The sequence below is a fragment of the Arachis ipaensis genome, chromosome B04 (assembly GCF_000816755.2).
Source record: "Arachis ipaensis cultivar K30076 chromosome B04, Araip1.1, whole genome shotgun sequence".
NCBI classification, from domain to species: domain Eukaryota; kingdom Viridiplantae; phylum Streptophyta; class Magnoliopsida; order Fabales; family Fabaceae; genus Arachis; species Arachis ipaensis.
Window position 1 is genome coordinate 23958414 of NC_029788.2, and position 19090 is coordinate 23977503.

At 35.1% G+C, this 19090-nt stretch overlaps 1 protein-coding gene across 1 annotated transcript; it reads left to right on the forward strand.

Moving 5' to 3' along the window:
- On the forward strand, positions 13769-15899 carry LOC107636317 (fructose-1,6-bisphosphatase, cytosolic-like). The gene is made up of 7 exons (XM_016339836.1): positions 13769-13861; positions 13960-14033; positions 14122-14184; positions 14264-14330; positions 14414-14571; positions 14906-15002; positions 15831-15899. Exons 1-7 carry the CDS (start codon positions 13769-13771, stop codon positions 15897-15899), a joined length of 621 nt encoding a protein of 206 aa, XP_016195322.1.

Genomic DNA, 19090 nt, shown 5'->3' on the forward strand with positions numbered 1-19090 from the left:
ATGCATCTCACACAAGAAAATTAATTGCCAAGTCCATTTGTATGCATGAGTATCCTTTGTCATATGTGGATCATGTTGCAACAAGAGAAGTATTTGCTTCAATGCAACCAACGTTTAAGATGCCAAGCCGAAACACAATCAAGAAGGATATCTTGGAAATGTACGAGTGGAGAAACTTAACATAAACAAGATGATGGATGAAAATGATAGTCGAGTGGCTATTACAACTGACATGTGGACTTTCAACCAGGAAAAAGGATACATGGTTGTCACAGCACACTACATTGATAGTTCATGAAATTTGTAAATGCGAGTATTGAGGTAATACCTTAAACTTTGCTTCTATTATAAGATATGCTTTATAATGCTTGATGTATTTGTGATATTTTTTATCTGATATATTTATAATAATTTTCAGCTTTACTTATGTTCCTGCTCCTCATTCAAGTGAAGTTCTCTCTAATGCATTAATGAAAGTTTTGTTGGAGTGGAACTTAGATAGAAAATTATCAACTATTACATTGGATAATTGTTCTACAAATGATGCTATGATTGATGTGTTGTTGGGACGTCTAGACTCAAATTATTTATTGTTAGGGGGTAAGTTATTGCATATGCGTTGCTGTGCTCATATTTTAAACCTAATTGTGAAGGATGGTTTCAATTTAGTTAAAGAAAGTGTGGAAAAAATTCGTAATAGTGTGGTGTATTGGACTTCAACTAGTAAAAGACATGAAACCTTTGTGAGTTGGTGTAGTAAGTCAGGTGTTTCCTTTACCAAAAAACTATCTCTTGATTGTATGACTAGATGAAATTCCACTTATGTGATGTTAGAAATTGCATGGCTGTACAGAGATGTCTTTGCTCGACTAAAACAAAAAGACTCCAATTATAAAAGTGTGCCAAGTAATGAGGAATGGGAACTTGCGAAAGAAATTTGTGGTAAATTAAAACTTTTTTATGATGTGACTCAGTTGTTTCTGGAACTCAAGTTTCAACGGCCAACATTTACTTTAATAAAGTATGTGAGATACATGTTGGATTGGAAAAATGTGCTGTTTCTCCTAACCCAGTTATTAGTAGCATGGCATGTATGATGAAGAGAAAGTTTGATAAGTATTGGGAAGAAATTCATGGCATTATGGATGTTGCTGCAATTCTAGATCCTAGGTATAAGCTTGATGGGCTTGAATATAAGTTTGCTAGGATATGTGAAGATCCTAATGAATGCACAAGGAAAGTTGAGAGAATCAAACAGGCATGTTATGAGTTACTTCATGAATACATCTAATTCAAGCAATATGTCAATGGAATCTACACAAGAGCTTAGGGTTAATGCAGATGATGATGATGATGTTGGTTATCAATTGTATATTAGACAAAAGAAGAAGAAAAAAGGTTCATTTGTGAAGACGGAATTTGATCACTATGTAGAGAAAGATGTTCATCCTTTAACTCCTGATTTTGATATATTAGCTTAGTGGAAGGTAAATGGAGTTAGGTTTCCAACTCTTCAGAAAATTGTAAGAGACATATTTGCCATTCCTGTGTCTACTATTGCTTCTGAGTCTTCTTTTAGCACAAGTGGCCGTATAATTGCTACTCATCGTGGTAGTCTTCATGAAGATACGGTAGAAGCTCTTATGTGCAATCAAAATTGGTTGTGGACAGAATATTATAAAAGAGGTTATTTATGTTTTCAAGTTTTTTAATTTGTTTAGATTTTATAATTGTGTTAAATTTATATATAATAAAATTGTTGTATTTGATTTTTAGGTGGAAAACCTGATTATCAAACTGCTAATGAAGATGATGATGCATTTTCTGAACTAATGGAAGAATAATGTTGCAAGAACTTGGAAGTAAAAGAAATGTTTGAAGACATTTATCTTTGTTTATGTTATTTTAATTTTATTAAGAACTTGATAATTATGCTATTTGTAATTTTATATTGAATTTGTTTAGGACCTTATTGTTTTTAATTTTAAGTTAAACTTAGTTTTTTATTTTATTAATATAACAATATGTATGTTTGTAATTTTATGTTGAATTTCTTTAAGATTTTATTGTCTTTTATTTTAATTTGAATTTAGTTATTTATTTTTTATTTATTAATATGTATGAAATTTAGAATGATTGAGTTTTATATTTATTTTTAAAAAAATTCATATTTCTGCGGGTAGGGTAGGGTAGGGTAGGGTTTTGTAATTTAGGGTGCGGGTAGGGTGTGGGTTGAGAGATTCTCAACCCGCGGGTAGGGTAGGGTAGAGTTTTATTGAGATTTTCTACTCACGGGTAGGGTTAGGATAGGGTCCAAACCCTACCCTACCCTACCCATTGCCAGCCCTAATATGGAATGAGGCTTTGTTTAATATAGGAAGAATTAGTTTTAGAAAGTCCAAAAACTGGGCTCTAGAGGCCCAGAAATCGCTCCCAGCGATTTCCATTAAGTGAGTCACGTGCTGGGACGTGTGCGTACGCACACATGCTGATTTTCTTCTTGTGCGTATTGATAAACCCCATTTTTAGGGTTTATCTTGTGCTTAATTTAGTAGATTTTATCCATTATTCTCACACTTATTCATATAATTCACATGTTTTACATTTTCCTTCCTAATTTTGTGCTATGATTGAAAACATGCTTCTTTGGTCCTAAATTTGCTAATTGTAATCCTCTCTTATTACCATTCGATACCTTGATATGTGTGTTAAGTAATTTCAGGGTTTATAGGGCAGGAATGGCTTAGATAATGGAAAGGAAGCATGCAAAAGTAGAAGGAATACAAGAAATTGAAGGAATTGCTAAGCTGTCAAGCCTGACCTTCTCATACTAAATCGATCATAACTTGAGCTATAGAGGTCCGAATGAGGCGGTTCCAGTTCCGTTGGAAAGCTAACATCCGGGGCTTCAAAATGATATGTAAGTTATCATAGTTGCCATGCCGTTAGGTGACACGTACGCGTGGATGACGCGTACGCGTGACCTTGCGAAAGTTCAGCGACGTGTACGCGTGACAGAGCCACATGCTGCACTTATCAGAAAACGCTGGGGGCGATTTCTAGGCTCCTTTCTGGCCCAGTTCCAAGCCCGAAAACACAAAATAGAGGCTACAGAGTGGAGGAATCATTGAGACAACTTTTATTCACATAATTTTAGGTTTAGATGTAGTTTTTCTAGAGAGAGAGGCTCTCTCCTCTCTCTAGGTTTTAGGGTTCCTTTTAGTTCTTTTCAATTTCATATTTCTATTTTAGTTTAATCTAGTTTCTCTTCTAATTTTATTTGCTCTAGCATTCTAGTTTATTTATTTCCCTTGTTGATTACTTTATGTAGCCAATTTAGTTTATGAATTCTCATGTTAGATTTGATTTTCTATTTAATGCAATTTGAAGTATTTCATATTTATTGCTTCTTCCATTATTTGTTATCATTGATTTTGCAATTGTTGGTTTTAGTATTTACACTCTCTTGTTGCCTTTCTATGATTTTACTTTGTGCCTTCCAAGTGTTTGATAAAATACTTGGTTGGGTTTTAAGTTAGCTTTTTATGTTCTTAGCTTAGATTGAGTAATTAGAGACTCTTGAATTGTCAAAGTCTCTTGTTGGTTGGTGATTGAAACTAGCTAGTTGGCTTGAGCTTCACTAACTCTAGTCTTTGATTAGGACTTGTGAACTCAAGTTGATGTTCTCACTTGACTTACCTTCAATTGTTAGAGGTTAACTAAGTGATGGCAAAAGGCAATTACCATCACAAGTGATTATGATAATAGGGATAGGAATTCCAATTATCAATCTTCGCTAGGACTTTTCTTAAGTATTACTTTATTTCCTTGTTATTTACATTCCTTGTTCCGCATTTCAAAAAATCCAAAAAGATACTTTCCTATAACCAATAATAACTACACTTTCCTGCAATTTCTTGAGAGACGACTGGAAGTTTAAATACTTCGGTTTATTTTTATTGGATTTGCTTAAGTGACAAACAAATTAAATTTGATTGAGGTTTAATTGTTGGTTTAGATCTATACTTGCAACGTGATTATTTTTGTGAAATTCTTTACTGACGATTTCTCCCCCATCAATTTTTGGCGCTGTTGCCGGAGAATTGCAAACGTGTGCCTTATTATTGGTTATTGTGAATATTGTGAATAAATTTGCTTTTTCGTTTCTTTGTTAGTTGTTTCTAGTTTTAGGAGTTTAGTTTCATTATTCCTTATTAATTTTTGTTTTTATTTTCTCTTGATACTATGAATTCTCACCCCTTTGGCTATAAGTTTGGTTACAATTATATTGTAGGAAGAGGAGATTACAATGAAAGTTTGCATCAAGGATGGGACAATCAAAGATGGGAGGAGCCACAAGGATTTGATCAACCCTCTTGGAAACAACCTCCACCCACTTACTATGAGCAAGAACCATTCCAAGGTGCATATCAATCCAATGGATATGGTGGACCCTCCTGTAATTACCAACAAGCCCCAGCCCCATCATATGCCTATGAACCCCCTCCTCAACATAGTTTTGAACAACTATACTCACAAGCCACCTACTACCAAACACCCTCATATGATCCTAATCCTTATCCACCACACCAAATACTATTCAAACCATATGAACCATACTTAGAACCACCACCTCAAAATACACCATCTCCATACCCTTATCAAGGAGAACCACCTCCGTATTATGAGCCTTTTCTCCCAACAAATGAACCCTCCTATCCACCCCAAGCTCCGATAGATGATACCTTTAGTGCTATTCACCAAGGGCAAAGAGAGCTTCAAACCACACTTACCTCTACTCTCACAAGTCTCACCTCTACTCTCCAAGCTCTTATATCCTATGTGGATCCATCCTTTACCCCCAATACTCAACCCTCAAGCTCTGGTGCACTTACTTTTCACTCATATCCATCAATCCAAGAGCAACATGATCCCAATTACGCTATTGACATGGAACAAGAGAGAAGGGATCGTCTTAGGGACGTAATGGATCGGGTTCACGCATACATACTTCAAGAGAAGCAAGAGGAGGCCCAAAAAGTGGTGGTAGGAGAGACCCTTGAAGATGAAGGAGTAGTTGAAGAATTAGGGGGAATTAAAGAAAGTTGTCAAGAGGTGGAAGTTATCAAAGAGGAGTTAGATTTTGTACTAGAGCAAGTGGAGAAAACCGAAATTATCTAAGAAGAGGAAGTGGTTGAGGACTTAGTAGATGTGAAACCTCCATGGGAAACTCAAGTCATAGAGCTTCCTTCCAATACGTTTGAATTTGATGTTGAGGAGGGTGTACAACCTCCAAGGCATATCATGGTTGAAGACTTTGAGGAGGTTGATCATGAGATGGGTTCAATAATTAATGAGTTTTTACCTACAATTGAACCCTCTCCCATTGAACTAAAGGAAGAGGTTAATGTTGCAGAAGCTTGTCAAGAGGTGGAGATCATCAAAGAGGAGCCCAAGAGATTGAAGCATACATTGGCAAGGCCGCCACTGGAAATACCTCCTCCTAAGCCATTACCATCCAACAGAACATTCAAGTGGGTAAAATTCTTATCCTTAAACTCTACCTTTCCACTTGAATATGGTCTGCTTGAAACAGATGGACAACTTAGAGCTATCTGCGATTTTAAGAGTAAAAGGGAGATGGTTAGCAGTTGACAACACCATCTTAGGTTCGTTATGGTTGGAAGCTCAAGGCCTAATTGTAAGTGTTGGTATAACTCTCAATTGATTGGGTCTAGGAGGATGTTTGGGTGCTTACATGAGAATTCTAAGGCTAAACTACCCAGATGGAATCATGATGATCAACTTACGGATAGGTGTAGAAACAAGATCTGGGATCCCGGCATACAAGAGGATCAACTTTGGGAGCTCAAAGCTTGTGGAGAACTTCATCAAGGCTTGGTGAATTTATTTGGAGATTTTAAAGCTTACTGGAAGTCCAAGCACTGGTGAGAGTTTCAAGATGAGTTCAAGCACAAGCCACCATGACAATGAGCTCACCAAATGTCCAACTTAAGGACTTTAACTAAAAGTGTTAGGTGGGAGACACCCCACCATGGTAAATTCTTTCTAATTTCCCTTTTATTTATATTAGTAATAAGTTAGATTTTTATTTTTGTTTCTAGACATGTTTATTTCGTCTAATTCATGGTTTAGTTGTCTAAAAAAAAAAAGGGTGTGACGCGTACGCGTGTCCCACGCGTACGCGTCGATGCCAATTTTGCATTTTAGCTAAAATGAACAGAGAGTTGGGCTGAAACAGCGATGGAATGGTGCCAGGCGCACAGGCCACCCCACGCGTACGTGTCCCCTGCGTTTTTTTTCAATCCACACGTAAGCGTCCGCGACGCATATGCGTGGACATGAAAATCGGCGTAAATTGGTAATTGAACAGAGAGTTGGGCTGCCACTGGGCTGGAGTCGCGCGAGTAGTGACACGTACGCGTGACCGACGCCTACGCGTCAGCGTTCATTTTTTTACCACCCACGCGTACGCGTGGGGGACGCTTACGCGTCGCATGGCCGTTTCTGTTTTTCATTTCTTACTTCTTTCTTCTCTCCTTTCTCCTTCTTTCTTCCTCCTTTCGTACTTTCTTCTTCTTCATTTCTCCTCCCTTCTCATCTTTATTCTTTTTCATTCTCATTTACTTATTGCATTTGCATACTTTCATTCATTGCATTTTAATTTTGTACATATTTTTATTTTCTTTTCTAAGTTATTATTTTACCATTGGTGTTAAATGTTCTTATTCAACTGTTGCATCTTTTCTTCCATTCTTCTGATGCTTCGTGACTTGTTTTATATTGTTGGGTAATATTATTCATAGGTCAATGCTAAATTTTTATGACACTTGTATTCCATTTGCATTGATATGCACTTATACTGTCTTTCATGACCCACTCTCTCTCCCTCATTGTTGCAATTTTTGCACTATTGATATGCCATTTGCTTCTACTATTTTCTCACTTGCATGTTGTAGCTATCTTGTAGTTGAGATCCTCATTATTTGGCATTAACCCATCCATATTCTATTTTTTTCCTTATCTTTGTTTCTGGGTTACTTTTCTTCCTTTTTCTCTTCTTTCAGCATGGCCACCGAGAAGGGAAAGGGAAAGCTTCTCAATGGGGCAAACGACAAGTCCATCTACACAACCTTTGGAGAAAAGCATCAGTTGGAGCCACCCGTCCACTTGCATATCTCAGCATGCACCAATGACGTTGCAATCTTTAAGTGTGGGGAGGTCGATACCGACTTTCGTGGGTTAGTTACTTCCTTTTTCAACACCAATGTTTAATTTGTTAGTTGTTGCATTTGCATGTTTGATTGCATGTTTATTTGATTTTGTGCATATTTTACCACTGCTTGGTTGAAGTAATATTTTCTTTTTCAAGAAACCTTTTATAGCATTTCACTAATTTGAATTAAAATTTTTATTGAACTTGTTTGAAGAAATATTATATTGGAATATGGTTTAGAGCTCGAACGCACAAAACTAGTGAGATTTTGAGCCTATTCGATTGGTTGTATTTTATCAACCAATATTTTATTTTTGGTGTGTGCTATTCTCTCTAAAATTGTGATCTTTGTCTTGCTTAATTCTATATTTCCATTGTTTGATGTATGCATGCACTTATATGATTGAGGCCTTGTTTCACTGAGCTTACATACCCATACGGCCTTAACCTTTTCATTATCCTTTGCAAACCAATGTTGAGCCTTTTAACCCCATTCATTCTTTACTTTAGCTCATCAATAACTCTAAGCGGAAAACAATAATGTCCTTAATTTGAATCCTTGGTTAGCTTAGACTAGTGAGAGTGTTCATGATTTAAGTGTGGGAAAGTTGGGTTTGGAAATATTTGGTTTGAGAATTGGGTGTTGTATATTCTTGTGAAAATGTGCAAAATAATAGTTGAGCACATATTATTGTATTCAATAATTTAATTATATGCATTGAGAAAAACAAAAGAAAAGAAAAGAAAAAAAGAGCAAATAATAAAAAGGGGACAAAATGTCCCAAAGTAAATGGTGTTAGCAATGCATATGAGTTGTACTCAAATTGGGATGCATGAATATGTGGAAAAATATAGTTAATGGATAGTTAGGTTTTATATTCTGATTACATGGATTAGCTTAGGTTAGGTGGAAAGTTTAAGTTAATTAAGGATTCAGATTTTAGTCCATTTAACCAAATACAATTCTACTAGGGATGGCAAAAATCTCCAGCAGGGCGGGTATCCGCGGGGATTTACCCGCTGGGGAGTAGATATGGGGATAATTTTATACCCGCGGGGATGGAGGACGGGGACCCGTTTATTATACGGGACGGAGGCAGGGATAGAGGTCCCCGCCCCGTGGAAACCCATTTAATCCCCGTATATATGAAATTACTTAAATACCCTGTGATATATATATATATATATATGAGTTTCAGAATTTTAAAACCCTAATCCCTAACTTCCGCCGTTCTCCTTCTCTCTCACTGTTCTCTCTTCTTCTTTCTCTGAAACTCAAAGCCTCTCCTCTCACCAGTCACCACCGCCGTTGCCATCTCCTACCTCCCCACCACTGCCTTCCGCAACCTCCTCTCCTCACCGTTCAGTATGCTTGTTCTCAGTCGAAGAGAGCGACGTCCTCGCCGCCTGGCACTCAACCAACCAAAGAGAAGTCCTCGTCGCTGCCCCCTCACCTAGCCGAAGAGAAGTTGCCGCCGCTGCCCCCACCCAACCGAAGAGAAATCGTCGCCGCCGCCAGACCCCGCGAAGGCAGAGGCGTCGCCATCTCCGCCGCGTCAGAGCCTCTTTGCTGGTAAGTCAGTCTTCGATTTATTGATTCCTTGGACTTTTTGTGATTTATGCTTCTTTTATTTATGTGATTTTTAGAATTTTATGTGATTTTTGAGATTTTATTTCTCTGAGTTATGTGATTCTTGTGATTTTTTTATTTCTGTTATTCTATTTATGTGATTTCTGATTTCTGTCATTTTATTTCTTGATTCTTGGGATTTTTTGTGATTCTGCTAATTTATTTATGTGATTCTTGGAGTATTTTGTGATTTCTGAGATTCTATTTAACTAATTTATGTGATTTTTGTCATTTCTGGTATTCTATTTCTATATTTTCTGTAATTTTTTTGATTTATGTGATTCTATTTATGTGATTTGTGATTCTGATTTCTGGGATTTTATTTCTTGATTCCTAAGATTTTCTGTGATTGCTGCAATTTTATTTATGTGATTCTTGGAATTTTCTGTGATTGTTGGAATTTTATTTTTGTGATTCTTGAAATTTTATGTAATTCTTAGGATATTATTGTTGATTTATTACATGATTTTAACTTTTAATTGTTTTCTTTTTTCTGATGCAGGAGTTAAACAAATTGGAATCTACCATGCATGATGAAATACTTCTCTTTGAATGTGATCTGTTTAGTATTTGGATATGTTTAGTTATGTTATGAATGTTTAGTTATTTGAATGGAGACCAAGTTTGTTGCTAATTGTTATCTAAGTCTTTTGAAGACTGAAAATCATGTTTGTAATGACAATTAAGGTTTTTTTATTTTTTCAATTTTTTTTATTTTATTTTAAAAATCCGCGGATATCCGCGGATATCCAAACCCCCGGCGTGGATGACGCGTACACGTGGGCGACGCGTAGGCGTGACAGTGCCACGTGCTGTACGTATCAGAAAACATTAGGGGCGATTTTTGGGCTTCTTTTTGGCCCAGTTCTAAGCCCGAAAATACAAAATAGAGTCTGCAGAGAGGAAGAATCATTGAGACAACTTTCATTCACATAATTTTAGGTTTAGATGTAGTTTTTCTAGAGAGAGAGGCTCTCTCCTCTCTCTAAGTTTTAGGGTTCCTTTTAGTTCTTTTCAATTTCATATTTCTATCTTAGTTTAATCTAGTTTCTCTTCTACTTTTATTTGCTCTAGCATTCTAGTTTATTTATTTCCCTTGTTGATTATTTTATGTAGCCAATTTAGTTTATGAATTCTCATGTTAGATTTGATTTACTATTTAATGTAATTTGAGGTATTCATATTTATTGCTTCTTCCATTATTTGTTATCATTGATTTTGTAATTGTTGGTTTTAGTATTTACACTCTCTTGTTGCCTTTCTATGCTTTTACTTTGTGCTTTCCAAGTGTTTGATAAAATGCTTGGTTGGATTTTAAGTTAGCTTTTTATGTTCTTAGCTTAGATTGAGTAATTAGAGACTCTTAAATTGTCAAAGTCTCTTGTTAGTTGGTGATTGAAACTAGCTAGTTGGCTTGAGCTTCACTAACTCTAGTCTTTGATTAGGACTTGTGAACTCAAGTTGATGTTCTCACTTGACTTACCTTCAATTGTTAGAGGTTAACTAAGTGATGGCAAAAGGCAATTATCATCACAAGTGATTATGATAATGGGGATAGGAATTCCAATTATCAATCTTTGCTAGGAGTTTTCTTAAGTATTACTTTATTTCCTTGTTATTTACATTCTTTGTTCCACATTTCAAAAAACCCAAAAAGATACTTTCCCATAACCAATAATAACTACACTTCCCTGCAATTTCTTGAGAGATGACCTGAGGTTTAAATACTTCGGTTTATTTTTATTGGATTTGCTTAAGTGACAAACAAATTAAATTTGATTGAGGTTTAATTGTCGGTTTAGATCTATACTTGCAACGCGATTATTTTTGTGAAATTCTTTACTGACGATTTCTCCCCCATCACGTATGCACAGGATGTCGTGCGCACGCACACATGGCTGTGTGATTCTTGTGCGTATGCACAGGAGGTTGTGTGCATGCACACTCCAATGTGTGCTTCTCCTTTATTTTCTTCATGTTTTCTCCCTCTTACATGCTCTTCTTCCACTCTTATCAAGCCATTCTAACCTATTACACCTGAAATTATTCATCAAAACTATCAAGGTATCGAATAGGATAAAAGTGGGATAAAAGTTTTTAAATTAAGCACAAAATAGCATGTTTTCACAATTAGGCTCAATTTAGGGAGAGAACACAAAAGTATGCTATTTAGATGAATAAATATGGGTTTATATGATGAAATCCACTCAAATCAAACTAAAATATATCGTTAAATATGGATTCATCAGTCCTATTAGAAGAGGAGAAGATGCAATGTCACGACGTGGTGGCAGGGAAAAGGTGGCTTCGATGCGGGGTGACGATGGGCAAATGCGATGCTGAGAAGCTTCGTGCCAGCGACAGTGAGCGGCGTCACAGGGGAGGCGGCGATGAGTATCGTCACAAGGGCTGCGGCAGTGGAATGGTTGTGGTAAAATTAGGGTTTAGGATAGGTAATGGTGAAAATAAGTCAAGGTGAAAATAAGTAAAGATGTTATTGGACCTACGGATGCAACCCGTTGTTCACATTGTTCACTATCCACGTTGTCTACCTAGCAGAATTATATTATCTATTTAACAAAAGAGCATATTTAAATGTCATAATTTAAACTAATGTGTGTCATTTTTTTCATGAGTCCAGGCCATGACATATCTAAAAAGAAAAATACCGTATATTATTTTATATATTTTTAATAAGGTAAGCCACCAAAATGTATTTGAATTATCTTAACAACCCATGAATTTAAGTGTACGTATCTACTGTTATAAAAAATAAAATTTGTTTCTAGTGAAATTTATCATAGTAAAATATTTTCAACTCAAAGTTATCCAATTGTCCTAAATTGAAGCATTATACATTTGTGTTCTAAGCCATTTTTATATAATTCGCTACAAATAGACATGGATTAAGCATTTAAACGTAATTTGTTGAACCTTAACATGTATTATTATATCAAAAACATAATCAATGGTAGACTACCATGAACCCTAATCTGCTTTATTCTATTGTGAACTACGTTGAAATGGGAGTGCGTAGTTTGTTGCTTCCTCCAGCGAATTACTAGGACAAAAGAGCTTGTGTAAATTACCTTAACCTCCAGCGAATTAGTAGGAGATAACAGTTATAAGATTCGTGGATTCTAGAGATGAACTACCATTTTCATCTATCTACTCTCCCAAATTCTAGTGAAACTTGTGCGACTATCACGTCAAAATGGGACCATGGACAAGGCAGATCATTTCTACAGACTCGACGGCATTGTCCATGTTGTTGGACACATCAATGAGGATGTTAGCGCACTAATTTCTACTTCATTTAGGAAATTTTGCATTAGATTAGAAATGGTAGTGTTATTGTTAATTAAAAATAGATTTTGAATGGTAGTGACAATATTATTAATGGTAGAAATATTATTATTGAATGGTAGTGTTATTAGATTAGAAATGATAATCATAATTACAGTTAGATAAGGATAGATTATTAAGATATATGGTTTGATAAGTTGTTTTAATTTTCAAAATAAGGTTTGAATGTCTATAACCTATTAGTTGCTTTATTTATTTATTTATTTATTTATTTATTTATTTATTTATTTATTGTGCTATTAGTTATTATATTTTTTGGTTTAGATTTCTAATTATCCAATTATATGTTTATCAAGTGTGTTCTAAATTTATCATTTTTTTCTGAAATGATGCAGGCGACTTGTTGTATTATTAGCATTATGAAGCAATAAAATATGGCTCTACACAACCGTATCATTCCGTTCTTGGAGGCTGTCAAGTTAGATCACCTCACTAGGTTGAACAATCATTAATTTAATCTTAATGAACCTCTTATCAACGCATTTATTGAGAGGTGGTATCCGAAAACACACACGTTCCATATCTCATTTGGAGAATGAACCATCACATTAATGGTCATCGCTGTAAAAAATGTTGGTTAAAATGACGCTTATATTATAGCGGTTTTATGTAACTGCCATAATTTTTGTTAATTTCGACGGAGGGAGAGTCTGCCATATTATTCAGGTGATTGGCAGCAGTTTTTGGAGAATGTGGTGGTTTGAAACTGCCATTATCTTTAGTCTTTCTTGTTTAAAAAAAATAAAAATCTAAAACTTAGAGGTGATGTTGTTGTGCACAGAGAGGATGAGAATGAGAGTAATGTTACAAATGATAGAATGAGTGTAACGTGTGAAAGTGACGAACCTAACCCTAGTTTTCCACTGCCGTTCATCTTCTCGCCACCGCTCAGCTCCAAGTTGTCGTAAGTAATGTTATCGTTGTTGTTGCCATTGGCGGAGGTTCTAGATCTGCTTCTCTGGCTTTGATTTAAGGTTTTATCGTCACCGTTCATATCCACCGCCATTCATCTCCGCCGTCATTCATTTGCTCGCCACCGCTCAGCTCCAAGCTACCGTAAGCAATGTTATCGTTGTTGCTACCTTTGGCGGAGGTTCTAGGTCTACTTCTCTGGCTTCAATTTGAAGTTTTATTATCGCCATTCATCTCCTCATTGCTCTTCATCTGCTCGATGCCATTCATCTCCTCACCACCGTAAGCAACGTCATTGATGTTGCCTTCGGTGGAGCTTCTGCGATCAAATTTTTTCTTTGATTTGAGGGTTTGCTTTCTCTTCACAACCTTTCATCTCCTCGCTGCCGCAAGCAACACCGTTGTTTCTCTCTCTGGCAGAGCTTCTGAGATCTGGTTCTTTGGCTTCAATTTGCAGATTCAATCTGGTTCTCTAGCTGCTGCAAAACTATTGTTGCTGCCTCTGACTAAGCTTCTATGATTTGGTTCTGTCATCTATATCAATTCACAGTAATCTACTTCATCTTCTTCTTTTGATTTTCTTCTTCCATACGATTAAAATAGTGTTAACTAATTTAAATTACATGATTAATGTGCAATTAATTGATGATTACCTTACTGATATTAAAGTTTCAGAAAAAAGAGGCTGCAAGTACGTTTGTTCTACTGTTAACAAGGTACTCTCATCTCACGATTCTCAGCTATCATGTTCACATTAAAACATTATTTCATGTGAATAGTCGTTGTATTAATATTTCTAACATACATGCTTTAGGGTGAGGAGCAAAAGAAATTGAACGTGCTTTCTAATAAAGTGTTTGTTAATGCCTTAAACAACAGCGGGCGCGCTATGAGTCTTTCTATCTCTGTAACTGTCAAATGCTCCAAGTCTAATCTACCTATTACATATAAATTACTGCAATTTATTTTCTTTTCAATGCCTTCTTGTTTCAGAAGAGCTTGAAGATGCTATTTTTGTAAAGCCAAAACAGCATAAAAAGTGAGTTCTGGAGCTTTAGAAATAAGCAATACCCACTATTCACCATTTCCAAGTAACAATTTCCATTTCCATTTTGTAGATACATTGTTGTATTTGATCATTTGGATGGATCCTCAAATATTGAATCCGGTGTTTCTATTGGAGCTGTATAAAATTATCATCTTAAATATAATTACTGCATTGAAAATAATCACTAAAATTACAATAATACCTGCCATTTTTCCTATAGATCTTTGGCATTTACGCAGCAAAGGACAAAGATAAAGTTACACTTGATGATGTCTTGCAACCTAGGAACAAAATGTTAGCAGCTGGTTACTACATGTATGGTAGCTCTTGCATGGTAAAACAAAACACCAATCTGATGAATTGTTCATTCTGGATATGGTAGGTCAGCTTGCTACTTTTTTACATTCTATGGTTCAAAAGTGCAAATTATTTCTCTACTTTTTGCTACTATAAAATTGGATATGCTGATAAGGTATTGAAATTAGAATTAATTGATTCCTATCATAGATAAATTTTTAATCAATTATGTCTTTCAATTCTTCTATATCCAGATATTTTGGAATTAAAGATATCTACGACAGAAAATAAAGGCATGTATGTAAGGATACTGAATGAACATTGTCATCAATCATTCACACTTTCTCTTTCTAATTAGTAATTACCGCCTTCTTCAACTATATTTTCACTCCATTTTCTCCTTGTGTTGCTGTAGTCAAGGATGTGGTCTTGAAATTAAACCCGTTTCTCACAAATTAAAGAACAAGATATTGGTTTTTGTTGCTGCTGGAGTCAAGCTCTATGATCTTCAGGTTTCTCAATGCTTTCATCTTCTTCTCACTAGCATCTTTTCTTTGATTTTACTTGTGGACTATAATTTGAACGTGTTGTTGCTTATCTGATAAATAAGGTTGCTAATCTGATATGATAATCTCACTAACACATGTATGCATTCTTTGAAAATGTGATCATGTCATTGAAAAACATACCAAAACGGATTAAGTAGTAATTCCTATCAACAACTAAATATAAAAAATCTTTATTTATTAATATATAACCAAATTAAATATCTTAATGGTGGATGTTTTGTTCTATTTTGATGCAAGTGTTGGAAGAAGGAGCTCAAATGTTCATGTTAAAGGCCCTCAAACAATCTGATGTAAAAAAAATTGACATGTTAGTTAATGAATTAGGTCTCACATAAAATTGTAGTTTTTTCAAAGATAATATAAGCGAATGTGATAAAAAGGGAAAATCAATGGTTGTGATGCTAAAGATTAGGAAGCAAATTTAGATATTTTGAGTTGATCTGTTTATAAGGACTATAAATATTCTTTGTCAAATAGGTGTATATAAATTATGCTCACATAACATGCATAATTTCTTTGTTAAACATGTGGATACAAATTTAGAAAGTAACGGTGTAAATATAGTTCAAGCACTGAGCAAAGAAAAATAATATATATTTGGGATCATTCACTCACCAACATAATTATAATAATTTTCAAATACATATATATTTATAGCATGTTATGTGAGTACAATTTTCATGATTTCTTGCTTTATCTGTGAATATAATTATGTGAATATATAATAACTATTCTTTTTTATTATGTTTTCAAATTATATTTTTATTGTAGGAATTGGATCAAGAGAGTGAGATTCCATCGTCAAAAGAGTTAGGAAGTAGGTCTTATGGAGTAGCGTGAAATATGATAGAGATTTTATGTATTAAGAGTTACATGTTAAGACATTTATAGTTAAAAAATTATGCAATGTTTGATACTATGTATAAGAGTTATTAATTTTGATTTTCAATACTAAAAATCATATATTTTGTTTAGTACTTTGTTTATGAGTTATATAATATTTTTGTTATTTTGAAATTTTAATAAAAAATTATTCGTTTAACGCGATAAAAAATATCACTTTTACCCGGTAAAAAGGGCGATTTGTAACTGCCATTTTAAACAACATGAAAAGTCATTTTAACCTTGTAAAAATGGCCGTTTCAAAAGCCGTTTTAACCAATAAAAATGTCAATGTCAGGGTAAAAATAGCGGTTCAAAAATGTTGTTTTAACCCGATAAAAACGGCGGTTTTAACGTCGTTTTAACCAACTAAAATGCCACCCTATCAGGGTAAAAATGGTGGTTCATAAACACCGTTTTAACCAACCAAAAATACCGTTTTCACCTGGAAATAATGACGGTTTAAACCGTCGTTTTCACCAACCTGAAAACATCATTTTATTTAGAAATAATGGCGGTTTGAACCGCTATTTTAACCTATCCAAAAACCGCCATTTTAGCTAAGGTTATTGTGGTGATTTTTTAAAAACCGTCCTAATAACTAGAATGGCACCCAGAATTATGTTACTTTTTAAAACCGTCATTGTTGGTAATAATGGCGGTTCAAACTGCCGTAAATACCCAAAAAAATTGCCATTTTAACCAGATTTTGTTGTAGTGCATAGCTTACCAGTTGGGTTTGTCTATTGATGGCGAGGCGGTCAGCGAGTGCCTCTTACATCTCCAATGGTACATTTTGGATAGGAAGCCAACATGGATTTGGTTCGAGGAGTTATATATTGAGTGAGCTTCCTTCCGTGAGATGCATCCACAAAATGACAATGACCTTCAAATGGTTTCAGGATAGATTCAAGATGTTCCCAAAAAATGCAAGTGAAAAAACAGTCAGGAAATATGCTCAAGCCTATATTATCATATTGCTCTCCACTTAGTTGTTTGGTGACAAGACTAAGGCATGGGTTTGCATTCAGTGATTGTCATTTTTGGCCAACAAACTAAATTAGTTAAGGAAATATAGTTGCAGATTAACAACTCTTTCCTAGTTGTACAAATACATGTGTCAAGGAACGTGGTGTAACTAGTCAAGCCGCTGCAATTACTCCAATTATAAATATTCTGGTAGTTCCCCACTCTGAGGCCATACGATTTCGATAGATTTTCATGGCTTAAGCATCTAAGTATGCTTAACTGTTTTATGTTTTGTTATATTCATATAATTGTCTGAGTGTATTTAAGATATATTTATACACCAATACCTATTCATAATTTGTTCATAATTCGCTGAACCATGTAAAGATCAAAATTATATGTCGAGGTTATATCCAGGTAAATCGCTGCAGGCTATATCAAATTACGTTCAGTGTGAATGTCTTGTTAGTTTGCCTCTCCCTCGAGCGGATTATGTTGGATTACTATTTTCCTATAATATGTGGTCACTTCTAGCGGATATTATGTTCATATAGCCACTACACCACATCTTGCAAATAGTAACGGTTATGTACAGGATTAGCAGCGATTTTTAACCACTGCCAAACAGATAGCAGCGGTTGATATATCCGCTGAAAGATAGCGTGCGGCTAAACCGTTAGCAACGGTTAATAGCAACCGCTGGTACAACCGCTGCTAAATGGTATTTTGCAGCGGTATAATTTTGCAGCGGTTCTTTCCGCTACAAAATCGTAAGAATATGACTGCTTGGAGATGGCAGCAGTTGTTAACCGCTGCAAAATGCCATCCGTTGACTTATTCTATTAAGATATAGCAGTGGATTTAAAACTACTGCCAAATGTAGAGTTACACTTTTTTTTTTTAAAAAAGAACCCGAATTTACACTTAAATATGCCAATTCTTTTATTCTTTATACGTTCTTCCACTCAGTTGCTTTAATTTATTAAAGTAACCAACAACCAATCAAACTACAACACACGAAATAAAACAAAAATATATGCAAAAGTGAATCATTATAATAGTAATTTAAATTCAGTGCATCGATGACTGTAAACTACAAATAAAGTCACCAAAATGAAAAACTACAAATAAATATCTCAAAAGTCATTATGACAGTGAACAATTAAAGAGTATTCAGATTCCAACATTGATAATTCAAATCATTAGTGCCCGCACATCATCTTGCATAGGATGAGGTTGGTGCACTTCTCAAAGAATCCAAATCTGCAGCTATTTCAGGTGTCTAATTACCTTTTTGTTGCTCAATTATGAATCTTAACAAAGTTTCCATTTTCTGCATTGTTGCCTTCTCCTCTGTTGCCTCTGCCTCCATTCTCTGTCTCTTTGCCTTTTTCTCTGCTGCTGCTGCCTTGAGTTTTGCTGCTTCCGCCTTAAGTTTTACAATCTCCATCTGATACTCCTCAATCTGTACACCGTAGTCAGACTGCTGTGGAACATTACAAAAACACTGACTGGGACATGGACCAAAATCGAGTCCACAAACTCTTCCTGGGTGCTCCTTTCCAAGCACTTGTGCAAGAAAATCATTCTGTGAAAATTCCTTATTGGAAGGGTCTTGGCTCTCAATATGTTCAATTGCTTCCTGCAAACATGTGAAATCCATATTTACACTAATTTAAATTCAATGGTAGTAATTGCAAAGAGAAATTTGAAAAAGTAAAGAACATGATTTACCCCAACCACACGCGCATCTTCATTCATATACGAACTATTCTTTTTTTATGACTCATGGTCCATCCTTCTCCTCTACCAATAGGCCTTCCCTGTTGTAGCTCCTATAACAATCATCAACACACAATCATATAACAGACAACACCATATTACCAGAAACACGTCAACATTCTGGAACTGAATTTAAATTAATTACTTCTTCGTGTCTCTTTCTTGCCATCGTTTTAGAACCTTCGGTATGTATGTACAGTTGCTTTGAACGATTAATGGCATTTTTTTTACACTTCTCCTACACACAAAACGACAAACATAAATGTTATCGGGATAAATTATTACATTGTTAATGGTTTAATAAGTCAGCCATGTACAACTTCAGGAAACACAAAAAAGGATAAGGTGATGAACTTTTGAGGTAGTAGTTTTTCCACTATCACAATAAATTCAGCATA